This window comes from Vigna unguiculata, chromosome 4, assembly GCF_037176805.1.
Source record: "Vigna unguiculata cultivar grain cowpea cultivar isolate G323 ecotype 2 chromosome 4, ASM3717680v1, whole genome shotgun sequence".
NCBI classification, from domain to species: Eukaryota; Viridiplantae; Streptophyta; class Magnoliopsida; order Fabales; family Fabaceae; genus Vigna; species Vigna unguiculata.
In genome coordinates this window covers 8,399,140-8,411,550 of record NC_140795.1, presented here as the reverse complement: position 1 = coordinate 8,411,550, position 12,411 = coordinate 8,399,140, and the positions used below count along the sequence as shown (strand labels likewise).

At 30.7% G+C, this 12,411-nt stretch overlaps 1 protein-coding gene across 1 annotated transcript; it reads left to right on the top strand.

The window, feature by feature from the left end:
• The first annotated feature begins 1,921 nt into the window (after positions 1 to 1,921).
• On the top strand, positions 1,922 to 3,583 carry LOC146886726 (uncharacterized). Its single transcript, XM_085671784.1, has 2 exons — positions 1,922 to 3,217; positions 3,325 to 3,583. The coding sequence occupies exons 1-2, from the start codon at positions 2,368 to 2,370 to the stop codon at positions 3,357 to 3,359; spliced, it is 885 nt and encodes a 294-aa protein (XP_085527910.1). The 5' UTR covers positions 1,922 to 2,367; the 3' UTR covers positions 3,360 to 3,583.
• The last annotated feature ends 8,828 nt before the right edge of the window (positions 3,584 to 12,411 follow it).

Genomic DNA, 12,411 nt, shown 5'->3' with positions numbered 1-12,411 from the left:
TTTGTTATTGTATTGCGGGTTAATCCACCTTTAAATTTCGAATTGTTTAGCCTATAGATTAAGTATGCAAGATCTAACTTGATCCATAAAAGGCTACTTTTTTTCCTACCCAACTCAACTCAAACCCTGTGAATCAAATTGACTCACAAGTTGAAACTCATTTTGACATTTGTACTTATCTCTAGCTGATGTAATATCTCCGATATATTTCAAAATAATGACTTTTAATAATTTGTTAGTCCATTTCAAAAATAAATTTATTAGTAATCACTAAAATAAAATTGAAAGAAACAAAATTAGGTTAGTAATCACTTGAAGGAGGGCGACAACGAAATAGATTATAATGAAATTTGTACTCAGTTATTAAATTAAAGATAATTTATATTTTATTATCATCCTTTACTATTTTATTTGAATGAAAAACTTTATCAAATGGATGATGTAAAAAAACATGTGTTTTAATAGTCTAGTCAAAGAGAAAAATTATATAAAATAATATTCAGATTCGTAAGTGTTTAGAAAAGAATGATTTTATAAAAGGGAAAGCAGGTATTTATTATTTGTCAGATATTCTTTTTCTGATTTTTATGATTGATGAAATTTAAGTTATATATGTGGGAAAGGGTATATGAAACTTGAAAGAAGGGAGAAAAAAAAAAGGTGAATTTGGGCAAAAGGAGGAGAAAATGATTTGTTGTAGAGGTAGGTGAGGCCATGCATGTCTCTCTTTGGACCAAACTGAATTATAATGTGGGAAGTGCACAGCTTGCACAGGTATAAAGGGATCATGAGTGGAGTGGATCATTCTTTGGAATCTTTCCAACATCTTAAAAAGCTCTCACAAAGTAACAATAGAATGGGACAACATGTTCCCTCACTTAAACATTTTCCTTAATACATCGTTGTTTCATAACACTGTCTTTCACCTTGTCCACATATGAATACATAGCTACTTTGTGTCATAAAAGCCCCATATAATTTGCCTCATTTTAACCACCTTTTAAAACACAAAGTTTATATACATCTACGATGTTTTTAGTTGTGTTGAGGAACATTTCAGCGTAGTTCCTGTTAGAATTAATTGACGAATTAATTCTATTAGTGACTCATTTGAAATATTATGATGGGCCCAATTGTGATTTAATAAATATAGAGACTTATTGGTTATTATTATGGGAAGTGATAATAAAATAAAATAAAGATAAAGATAAAATAAAAACCAACTTGATGGACGTTGGTATAAAAAGGAATTGGGGTTCTGTCTCTGGCCATAAGGTTCTTTTCACTGTAACCCATCAAGTACGTGTGAGAAGAGAAAGAAAGGCAAAGAGATAGATTGGGAAACGGTGGTATCAGAGCTTGATTGTAGGATTTATGATTCTCCTATTATATGATGTTTTCTCCTAATTTAATTTTATGAATGATGATATTGCTATTAAAATATTGTATCCACTGCTGCCATTTATCAAGTATGCATGCTTTACTGTGTGTGCTTTACTGTAATGGTTTTTATCTTTTTTTTGGCATTGAATAAAAGAAAAAAAAAAAAACCCTGTTACGTATGAAAGTGGCTGTTACTGAAAGTGTTATCTTTCATTGATTGAAATGCTGTGTGAACGTGTACGAGTTGGTTTTTTTTTTTTTACGTGGATTGTAAACCGCTGATTGCAAGCTTTCATGAGGTGTGCGGTTGTGAATTTAAAAGATATTTTCACTTTTACGTTTTGAGTTTTGAAATCCTATTAAGTTAATTGAATTTGAGAGCAATATTTTTATTGGTTTATGTTACCAATAAAATAAATATTAATTATTTTATTGATATAAATAATTAATAATTTTATTTTAATTTGCAATAATATTTATGTTTGTTATTGTTAAATTAAAATTAATGAGGATGTTATATAAAGTCTATAGCAATTAAATGTTTATTTATTTATTTGAAATTAAGTATGATAAATTTTGTTAGTCACCAAAGTGGCCAAAATTTTAAAGTTTATATGATTTCAAATTATTAATGTTTTTTATTTTAATTACCCATAGTATGGATGCTAAATTATGAATAATTAAATTTATGGGTTAATTAAAATTCATTAATTATAAGACATTTAAGGATCGCCCAAAGGTTGATTAATTGTTCTCATAATTAATGAACATGATTGTAGATAATTTTGTATGCGTCACTAGTTTTATTTATATACCCAAAGGTAGTAGGTGATTCTAGTTGATGCATATTTTAATTATCAATAATGTTATAATGTGATTAGCATCATTATGTTTATGTTTGTGTATTAGTGGATCTCCCAAAGGAGAACATTAGTATGCATAGAATGATTGTTTATATCTGAATCTGTTTTTACGTTTAGTTTTATGACTCAAAGCATTAATGTTAGGCATGTGTTAATTGCAGTCTCTGTTCCGGTATCTTTACACGCGCTTGCTTCGTCTGTTCCAGTCTTTAATGGGTTGAATTTCCCTGACTGGAGTGAGCAAGTCCAATTTCACTTAGGTGTGTTGGATCTTGATCTAGCTCTTCTAGTTGAAAAGCCGGCTGCTATCACGGATGCTAGTAGCAATGAAGAGAAAGCCCATTACAAAGCCTGGGTAAGATCAAATAGACTTAGCTTAATGTTTATGAGAATGAGCATAGCAAGTAATATAAAGTCAGCTCTTCCCAAAACTGATGACGCAAAAGAATTTATGAAATTTGTGGAAGAGCGCTCCCAAACTGCTGATAAGTCTCTCGTTGGGACACTGATGAGTACGTTGACCACTATGAAGTTTGACGGTTCGCGTACTATGCATGAGCATGTGATCGAGATGACAAATATCGCAGCAAGACTTAAGTCTTTAGGAATGGCAGTGGATGAAGGTTTTCTCGTGCAGTTCATTCTGAACTCATTACCGTCTGAGTATGGTCCGTTCCAGATGAACTATAACACCATGAAAGACAAGTGGAATGTGCATGAATTGCACAGTATGCTAGTTCAAGAGGAGACCCGACTGAAGAACTTAGGAAGCCACTCTATTCAATATGTGAAGAATCAAGGAGCTGTTGGAAAGAAAGTTGCTAAGAAACATGGAAAGGGTAAAGGACCACTGAAGATTGACGAGTCCTCAACCAAAATCCAGAAGAAAAATGACAAATGTCATTTCTGCGGGAAGTCTGGACATTTCCAGAAGGACTGCATAAAGCGTAAGGCTTGGTTCGAAAAGAAAGGTGAGCATAATGCTTATGTATGTTTTGAATCAAACTTAACTGAAGTTCCCCATAATACGTGGTGGATTGATTCTGGATGTACGACTCATGTTTCTAATGTGATGCAGGGATTTCTTACAACCCGAACCATAAACCCAAATGAGAAGTTTGTCTTCATGGGCAATAAAGAGAAAGTTCCAGTGGAAGCGGTCGGGACTTATCGTCTAATCCTCGACACTGGATATCACTTAGACCTTATGGATACTTTTTATGTACCTAGTATCACTAGGAATTTAATTTCTTTGTCTAAGCTTGATATTGCTGGATATTCTTTTAAGTTTGGGAATGGTTGTTTCAGTTTGTTTAAGCCTACTTTTATGATTGGATCTGGTACACTTTATGATGGTTTATATAAATTGAATTTGGATAATTTATATGCTGAAACTCTTATGACTTTGCATCACAATGTTGGCACTAAACGTAGTTTAGTGGATGAACAATCTGCTTACTTGTGGCATAAACGTTTGGGACATATTTCCAAAGAAAGAATGCAAAGATTAGTAAAGAATGAAATCCTTCCGGATTTAGATTTTACTGATCTGAATGTGTGTGTGGATTGTATTAAAGGCAAACAAACTAAACACACAAAGAAAGGAGCCACGAGAAGCACTCAGCTTCTTGAAATCATACACACCGATATATGTGGTCCGTTTGATGTAAATTCTTTCAATAAAGAGAAGTACTTCATCACCTTTATTGATGATTTTTCGCGTTATGGACATGTCTATTTACTGCATGAGAAATCTCAGTCAGTAAATGCCTTGGAAGTTTATATAAATGAAGTGGAAAGGCAATTAGACAGAAAGGTGAAAATCGTAAGGTCTGATAGAGGTGGTGAGTATTATGGAAGATATGATGAAAGTGGACAACACCCTGGTCCGTTTGCTAAGTTCCTTGAGAAACGTGGTATTTGTGCTCAATACACAATGCCAGGCACACCACAACAAAATGGTGTATCAGAAAGGCGTAATCGAACCTTAATGGATATGGTTAGGAGTATGTTAAGTAATTCATGTTTACCCGTATCATTGTGGATGTATGCTTTAAAGACTGCCATGTATTTGTTGAACAGGGTTCCTAGTAAAGCTGTTCAAAAGACTCCTTTTGAGTTATGGACGAATAGGAAACCCAGTTTGAGACACCTGCATGTTTGGGGTTGTCAGGCAGAAGTAAGAATATACAATCCGCAAGAAAAGAAACTGGATGAAAGAACAATCAGTGGATTTTTCATTGGTTATCCAGAAAAATCAAAGGGGTACATGTTTTACTGTCCTACCCATAGTACTAGAATCGTTGAAACTGGAAATGCTCGGTTCATTGAAAATGGCGAAACCAGTGGGAGTGAAGCTTCACGAAATGTGGAGATTAAAGAAGTTAGAGTACAAGTTCCTATAACTAGTACTTCTTTATCAAGAGTTGTTGTTCCACATGTTGTAGAAACTCACAACAATCAAGAAGAACAACAAATTAATGATCCCGAGGTTAACAATGAACCAATAGTAGAACAACCACAAGAAATAGTATTAAGAAGATCTCACAGAGATAGAAAGTCTGCTATTTCGAATGATTATGTGGTTTATCTACAAGAGTCAGAAAATGACTTAAGTATTGATAATGATCCAATTTCTTTTTCAGAAGCCATTAATGGTGATAATTCTGATAAGTGGTTAGATGCCATGAAAGATGAGCTTAAATCAATGGCACATAATGACGTATGGGACCTTGTGGAATTGCCAGAAGGATGCAAGAGAGTTGGGTGTAAATGGGTCTTTAAGACTAAGCGTGACTCTCAAGGCAATATTGAACGTTACAAGGCCCGTCTTGTTGCCAAAGGTTTTACTCAAAAAGATGGCGTTGACTATAAGGAAACTTTTTCGCCTGTTTCTAAGAAAGACTCTTTTAGAATTATCATGGCATTAGTAGCTCATTATGATCTTGAGTTGCATCAAATGGATGTTAAAACTGTTTTTCTGAATGGGGATTTAGAAGAGGATGTCTATATGGACCAACCGGTGGGGTTCGCTGAAGAAGGAAAGGAGCACATGGTGTGTAAACTTAAGAGATCGATATATGGACTTAAACAAGCTTCTCGACAATGGTATCTTAAGTTCAATGATACTATTGTGTCCTTTGGATTTAAGGAAAACACCGTTGATCGGTGTATATATCTGAAGGTCAGTGGGAGTAAGTTTATATTTCTGATTCTGTATGTTGATGATATCTTGCTTGCGACGAATGATCTTGGTCTATTAAGTGAGACTAAGAGGTTTCTCTCTAATAACTTTGAAATGAAAGATATGGGTGAGGCATACTATGTGATAGGAATAGAAATATTTCGTGACAGATCACAAGGATTGTTAGGTTTGTCTCAGAATGCATATATTAATAAAGTTTTAGAGAGATTCAGAATGGATAAATGTTCAGTATCTCCTGTTCCAATACAGAAAGGAGACAAGTTTAGTCTCATGCAATGTCCAAAGAATGATTTGGAACGGAAACAGATGGAAAATATCCCTTATGCATCTGTTGTTGGGAGTTTGATGTATGCTCAAACCTGTACGAGGCCAGATATTAGCTTTGCAGTTGGTATGCTTGGTAGATACCAAAGTAATCCAGGTCTGGAGCATTGGAAAGCTGCAAAGAAAGTTTTAAGATACCTACAAGGAACAAAGAATCACATGCTTACTTATAGAAAATCTGATCACCTTGAGGTGATAGGTTATACAGATTCAGACTTTGCCGGCTGCGTGGATACAAGAAAGTCTACATTTGGTTATGTGTATTTTTTAGCCGGAGGAGCGATTTCATGGAAAAGTGCGAAGCAGTCTGTCATTGCTGCATCCACCATGGAAGCTGAATTTGTGGCATGCTTTGAGGCCACAGTTCAGGCTAATTGGTTGCGAAACTTTATTTCAGAACTTGGAGTAGTCGACAGTATTTCCAAGCCGCTGAAAATTTATTGTGATAATTCCGCAGCAGTCTTCTTTTCTAAAAACGACAAGTATTCTAAAGGTGCTAAACATATGGAATTGAAATACTTTGCCGTTAAAGAAGAAGTTCAGAAACGTAAAGTGTCAATAGAACATATTAGCACAGATCTTATGATTGCTGACCCTTTAACAAAAGGGTTACCGCCCAAATTGTATGCTGGTCATGTAAAGAATATGGGCATTATGTCTACTAGTGAATGTTAAATGTTGAATGTTAATGTTTTTAATGTTGATGTGACACTTTGAGCTCCCTAATGTATAAATTTCTGAAATCTGTGTTTACTTCTTTATGTTTATGCATGCAAATTATGATGAAGAAAACAAATTATGTTATGTTATTGCTTTGTAAAATGACATTGTGTTTGAACCCATTATGGACTTCTCGTTTTTAAGGTCATATTAAGGAGAAAGGGATGATATAGTAGTACATGGAAGGGATCATGTCGATCAAATGATGTGTGACCGCCATGACTCTTATTATTTCTGTATCTTTAATTATGAATAATGATGGAACCAATTTATGCAAGGTCTTTTATTGCGCATTATGTTTATGTATTAAATCACATAATGTTATGACATCGTATGAGTCAAGTGGGAGAATGTTAGAATTAATTGACGAATTAATTCTATTAGTGACTCATTTAAAATATTATGATGGGCCCAATTGTGATTTAATAAATATAGAGACTTATTTGTTATTATTATGGGAAGTGATAATAAAATAAAATAAAGATAAAGATAAAATAAAAACCAACTTGATGGACGTTGGTATAAAAAGGAATTGGGGTTCTGTCTCTGGCCATAAGGTTCTTTTCACTGTAACCCATCAAGTACGTGTGAGAAGAGAAAGAAAGGCAAAGAGATAGATTGGGAAACGGTGGTTGAAGAGCACACAAGATTATAAATTGAAGAACGCATATTCACAGGATCTCTCATGGATCAAGGTTAGTGCTCTATTATGATTTATCGTGTGAGAATTATAAATCTTAAAGATCCTTAATTAAGTTTTACAGTTCCTTCATATTACCCTGTGACACCTAAGAAAATTATAATTCCAACTTTTTTTTAGTTCCTTCATGATCATTTTTTAGTTTTTTATTCTATATTCTGTTATTGATGTGTTGCATATTATATAGATAGAACTTGAAATATAAACATTGTTGAGATATCTCATTTCAGAGTAATGTTTGCATGTCAAAACATTTATCGAAAAAGAAAAAAAAAATGCTTGAGTGCTCCTAATTGGAAACAATTTTGCTTAGGGAAATTTTGGTTAAATATTTTAAAAATATTGTTTAGAAAAGGAGAAAGTTAGCTTTATAGAAAGAAAAATGAGTATATAATATATATATATATATATATATATATATATATATATATATTATTTGGAGAATATTTCATGTCTTTCACATTACCTCCAATATTATATTATATTTGTATAATATTATACATATTCAAACACTAAAGTGTGGGTCCCCTATGCACATGTTAGCATAAAGCTTCTCTCCCTTGCTAATTTTGCTGTTTGTGCAATTGAAACCTAATCATTTTCATTCATAATGTGGAACAAAATAACCATATTCAAAACTATCATGGCCTTGTCAATGTAGTCAAACAACTACATTGTGTCCATGTTTCTAACATCATTAGTAGGTTATGACCATTTAGGATACATTTCATGGGAAAAACATCAACCCAATAATACAATCTAAATATGAATAGTGAAAACGTACTTTAAAAATTTTGAAGAAAATTGAGAATAATCATAGATGAAAAGAAAAGAAAAAACAATTTCTACCTTCAAATTTCAACCGCATATACCAATGTTAAAAAACTCGCACGTAAGGAAAGATGATTAAAATTCCCTAAATCATATTAAATAAATATAAAGAAATTAAACATCATACCAAAAAGAAAATCAAAATGTCATTATTTTAAAAATTTGGACTAAAGATAATATTTATCTCTTATACAGATTGAATTCATATTTTATTAATATTATATTTTTCTCGTAATCCATTCATCTATCTATCACACACAAAAACACACACACTCACAAACACATATATTCATATACACTTAAATTAAACTGACTTATTATGTTAATCTATTTTATGTCTGACTAGAAAATATCAAACATAAAATATACACAGTGATATTTTTGTAAATAATTTATCAAAATTTACATCTGATCTTTTCTCTCATACATAAATTTTGCTTTTTTAAGTTTGATTTACTTACGTATATTCAACAAGAAAGATAAGATATGTAAGATAGAAAGATAGATACATACATAAACAGCCATTAGAGAGTATGGAGAAGAGTTTAATTGTGTAAAGTTTATGAAATGGGGAAGATGGGGTCCAAGGTATCTGAATTTATGCTGAGATGTTTTGTATTGTCCTCTCACCCAAGAAACACAGTCAAATTGGTTTCACGTGGTTGAGTACTTGAAAATTTTCAGAAACAAGAAGATATATGCTACTAGCTTTTGGCTAAAATCCAATCAATTGAAGTACTCGGTGAAAAAAATATTCTTTTTCTATGGACATGCATTAATTCAAGAGATACACATTTGAATCCCATGAGTATGTGATTTTTTATCCAAAGGATTAACTTTCTTATATTATTTGCAATAATTTATTATAATAATTGTAATTTCATTTGAAGTTTATCTTTTATGTTTTTAAATTTTAAATTATTCTAATCACGACTAGTAATATTTATTTTATCAATTAATAAAGTTAATATATTCAATATTTATTTATTATTTTTAAGTAATACTTTATTAATTTTAGTTTTGAAAAACCTATTCATGTCAAAACAATACAAGTTGTTAACCATATCTCATGAGCAATATATCTAGAATTTCATTTATATGTGTGGTGGTAAAAAAAAGTTACATGGACTGTTTATATATATCCAATAAAATTCATGCTTTTTCTACGTCATGTTCTGATATGATAAAATAATCAAATCACATTAATCATGAAAAAAAATATTTTAACTAAACTACGAATAAATTTATAATATTTTGAGTTTAAATAGTCTCCATATTTTATTGATATAATCTTTTTTATGTTTCCAGTCCTTTAGAAATCAATGAGTATACTTTTTTATCACTAAATAAACTATTAATTATTATTTTAAAAATTATAGTTTAAACACGTTTTAATCTGACTAAGAATATGCAGAAACTAACATTAAGAAAGTATACAAATAAACTATTGGAAGTATTTCGTTTCAAGTTATTTTAACGTATTTCCAAAAATATATGGGCAGGGATCTTATATTTCCATATTGTTACAAGATGAAACAAAAACAGTTTCCAAGGATAAAACATAAAAGAAGAAAAATATCGTCTCTCTAAAATAGTCAAAGTTTAGTTTTCATCTATCAAAAAACTTGTGAACTTTTAATTCCTCAAAATTCAAAACATCTAAAAAAATTTGTCCATTTTTAATACATCAAAAACGAAGACCATCTTAAAAACTAAAGAAAATAAGGACCGGAGTGGTAAAAAAAATACAATTAAAAACAAATTTCTTATTTAAAATCGAGTTCATGTTTATTACAATGGTATTTCGGTAGTTCACTATAGTCTAGATAATTGTAGAAATACTAAAAGAACTTCTTATAATATCACATCTAACATTCTAAGTATAATTAATATAAAGCTTTCTATCATGTTTTAATTACATTTTATTAAAAAGAAAGATTCATATTAGTTTTACCACTCTAAAAGTATTATATTTACGACTCTAAGAGTATTGTATATTATATTGTAACTTTTGGACTCTAATTCAAAAACATATTTAAAAAAACATATTTATATTACAAAAAAACATATATTTTTTATCAATTTTATTTTAAAAAATTTCGTATAAAATAATTACAAATTTTGTTATGAAAAATAATTTGTAAAAAATTATTATCAACGATTTTTGCAAAAATATTTTTATATAAAATACTTTTCATAGAAATTATATAAGTAATTCGAATTTTATAATTTTGTAGGAAATAATCATCCACAAAAGAATTACCTTTCAATTAAATCTCTTAAAAAAATAACAAAAAAAATCTTGCAAATTTTATATTTTTAATAAATTTGTAAGAAAAATCTCATAAAATATGAAAAAAAATCTAGTAGTGATGTATGTGGTGTGTAGTTGTTAAGAATAGACTTAATTATTAATTTAGTCCTTAAATTTGTTGCTTTGATTCATTTTGGTGCTCTTATTATTTTTAGGTTTAATTAGTCCTCTAATTTTTTTAAATGTTTAATTTGGTCCCCTTATTACTTTTTATTCAATTTAGTCATCTTTTTTTTTTTAAAAACAATCCAATTATGTCCTTTCCAATTTGAGATTAAATTAGTAATTAAATTTAATTTCAACTTATATGTACATGTTAACATATTTTTTTAGAATTTATACATCAAATCACTCCACCTAAATGTAAAATATTTGAGTATTTACAAGTTTACATGTTTATTATATTCAACCTTAAATTATATTCCATTTTAACTGAAACTGCATCGATATAGGAAAATCCTCGACCAAAGAAGATTCTTCTCTCTTTGGACGATCCTCTTGGTGCATTATTCTAACTTGCTGAAATTATAAATGATAAGCCGATGCAGGTTCCTTGGGATTCTAACATTTTTCAGAGACACCTTGAGATCCACTTTACGTGCATTCCCAAGTTGTCTTGGAGCTTACACGTAGACAAGAGGAATTGAATATTACCATTATGGATAATGTAAGTCTTTCAATCATTATATATAATTATTTGATTTATTTATCTATTTACTTAGATCAAATCAATTTTATGTTTAGGCATATGTCTGGTGTCATTGAAACTATGGGGCTGAATGATCTATATGGGTTTGTAAATCCCCAACTCACTCATGAAGGCAATAAGTTTGATGACACCCAAGCATATGTGACCAACTGCTTTCAATGCGGAAAAGAAAATTATTTTGTCCCTTATTTTGCTAGGTAAGTCATTTTTGTTAACTTATGAATATAATCTGTCATTTTAATACATAACAATGATTTTATTTCTTCTCAGACGTCATTGGTAGTTACTTGTGGTTTTCCTGAGGGAGAACCTTGCTGTGTGGTTTTGCTCTTTACTGCCCTCCCCCCAACCATCTTAGACCAGTGATAGATTGGTAAGAACCTCAATGTCAATCTTATGAATATTCTTTGTTATATAAAAGTATCCTAACATATTCCATTTATTATAGTTCAATTGTTGGACATAACATGTTGCTAGGGAGATCAATGGTTAAGGCAAAATGTCTTGCATAGTGTTCCCTCAAGGTTTGGTATATTTATCCATATATTTATTATAGTTGTTTGATTTGATTTTCTTCCTTAATTAATTGTAATGTTGTTGATATAATGTAGTGCAATAGACAAACCAACTCTTATAAGTGTGGTTACTATGTAATGCAATGGATGACAACCATTGTGCATGCTCATATTACAACTAATTGGGAAACGATAATATATATTTGAATTAAAACGAATACTTTGCAATATTGTCTTTCTATATACTAACTTAAGTTAATGTCTTATTTTGCATACATTCAAGAGTACTACACCAATTCCCACGAAGTCCATAAAGTTTGGTAGTATTGCATGTGCCAAATATATAATTCAAATGTATAATAGTATTGATTAGGATATTTGTTGTTAAATAAGACTTTTAGATATATTTTGAATTGTGGATGCATTTGAGATTCATAAAATGTATTCTCTATTTTCTCTTCTGACTGGTTTTGCTGAAAATATGTAGGTTTTAAAAAAAAAATATTTAAAAAAAACAACATATATGGCCTTGGTTCATACTTCAACCCGAAGCAGAAAGTCCTATATGGTCTCGATTAAGGATTGACTCAATGCCAAAGAGTGGACTATATGGCTTCGGTCATACCCTAACTGAAGTCAAAACTCATTTGAATTTTTAAAATTTTATTTTATTTTTTGTACAATGACTTCGATTCTTCGCTGAACCGATACAGAAATAGGTAGTGTATGACTTTAGTTCTCAAGAGAATCGAGGTAGAAAGGGCGTTTTCTTCCTCGGGTGACACCCGAAACCAAAAGTTAACCCTTTTTTGCCTCGATCGATCTTATATGTCTTGATTTTGGAACC

What these genes read in the sequence shown, in the direction of transcription:
- LOC146886726 (XM_085671784.1), top strand. Translation starts at nt 2,368, where the DNA reads ATGACTCAAAGCATTAATGTTAGGCATGTGTTAATTGCAGTCTCTGTT. An exon ending in GGCTTGGTTCGAAAAGAAAG is followed by an intron (nt 3,218 to 3,324) that starts GTGAGCATAATG and finishes AATGTGATGCAG; the next exon opens with GGATTTCTTACAACCCGAAC.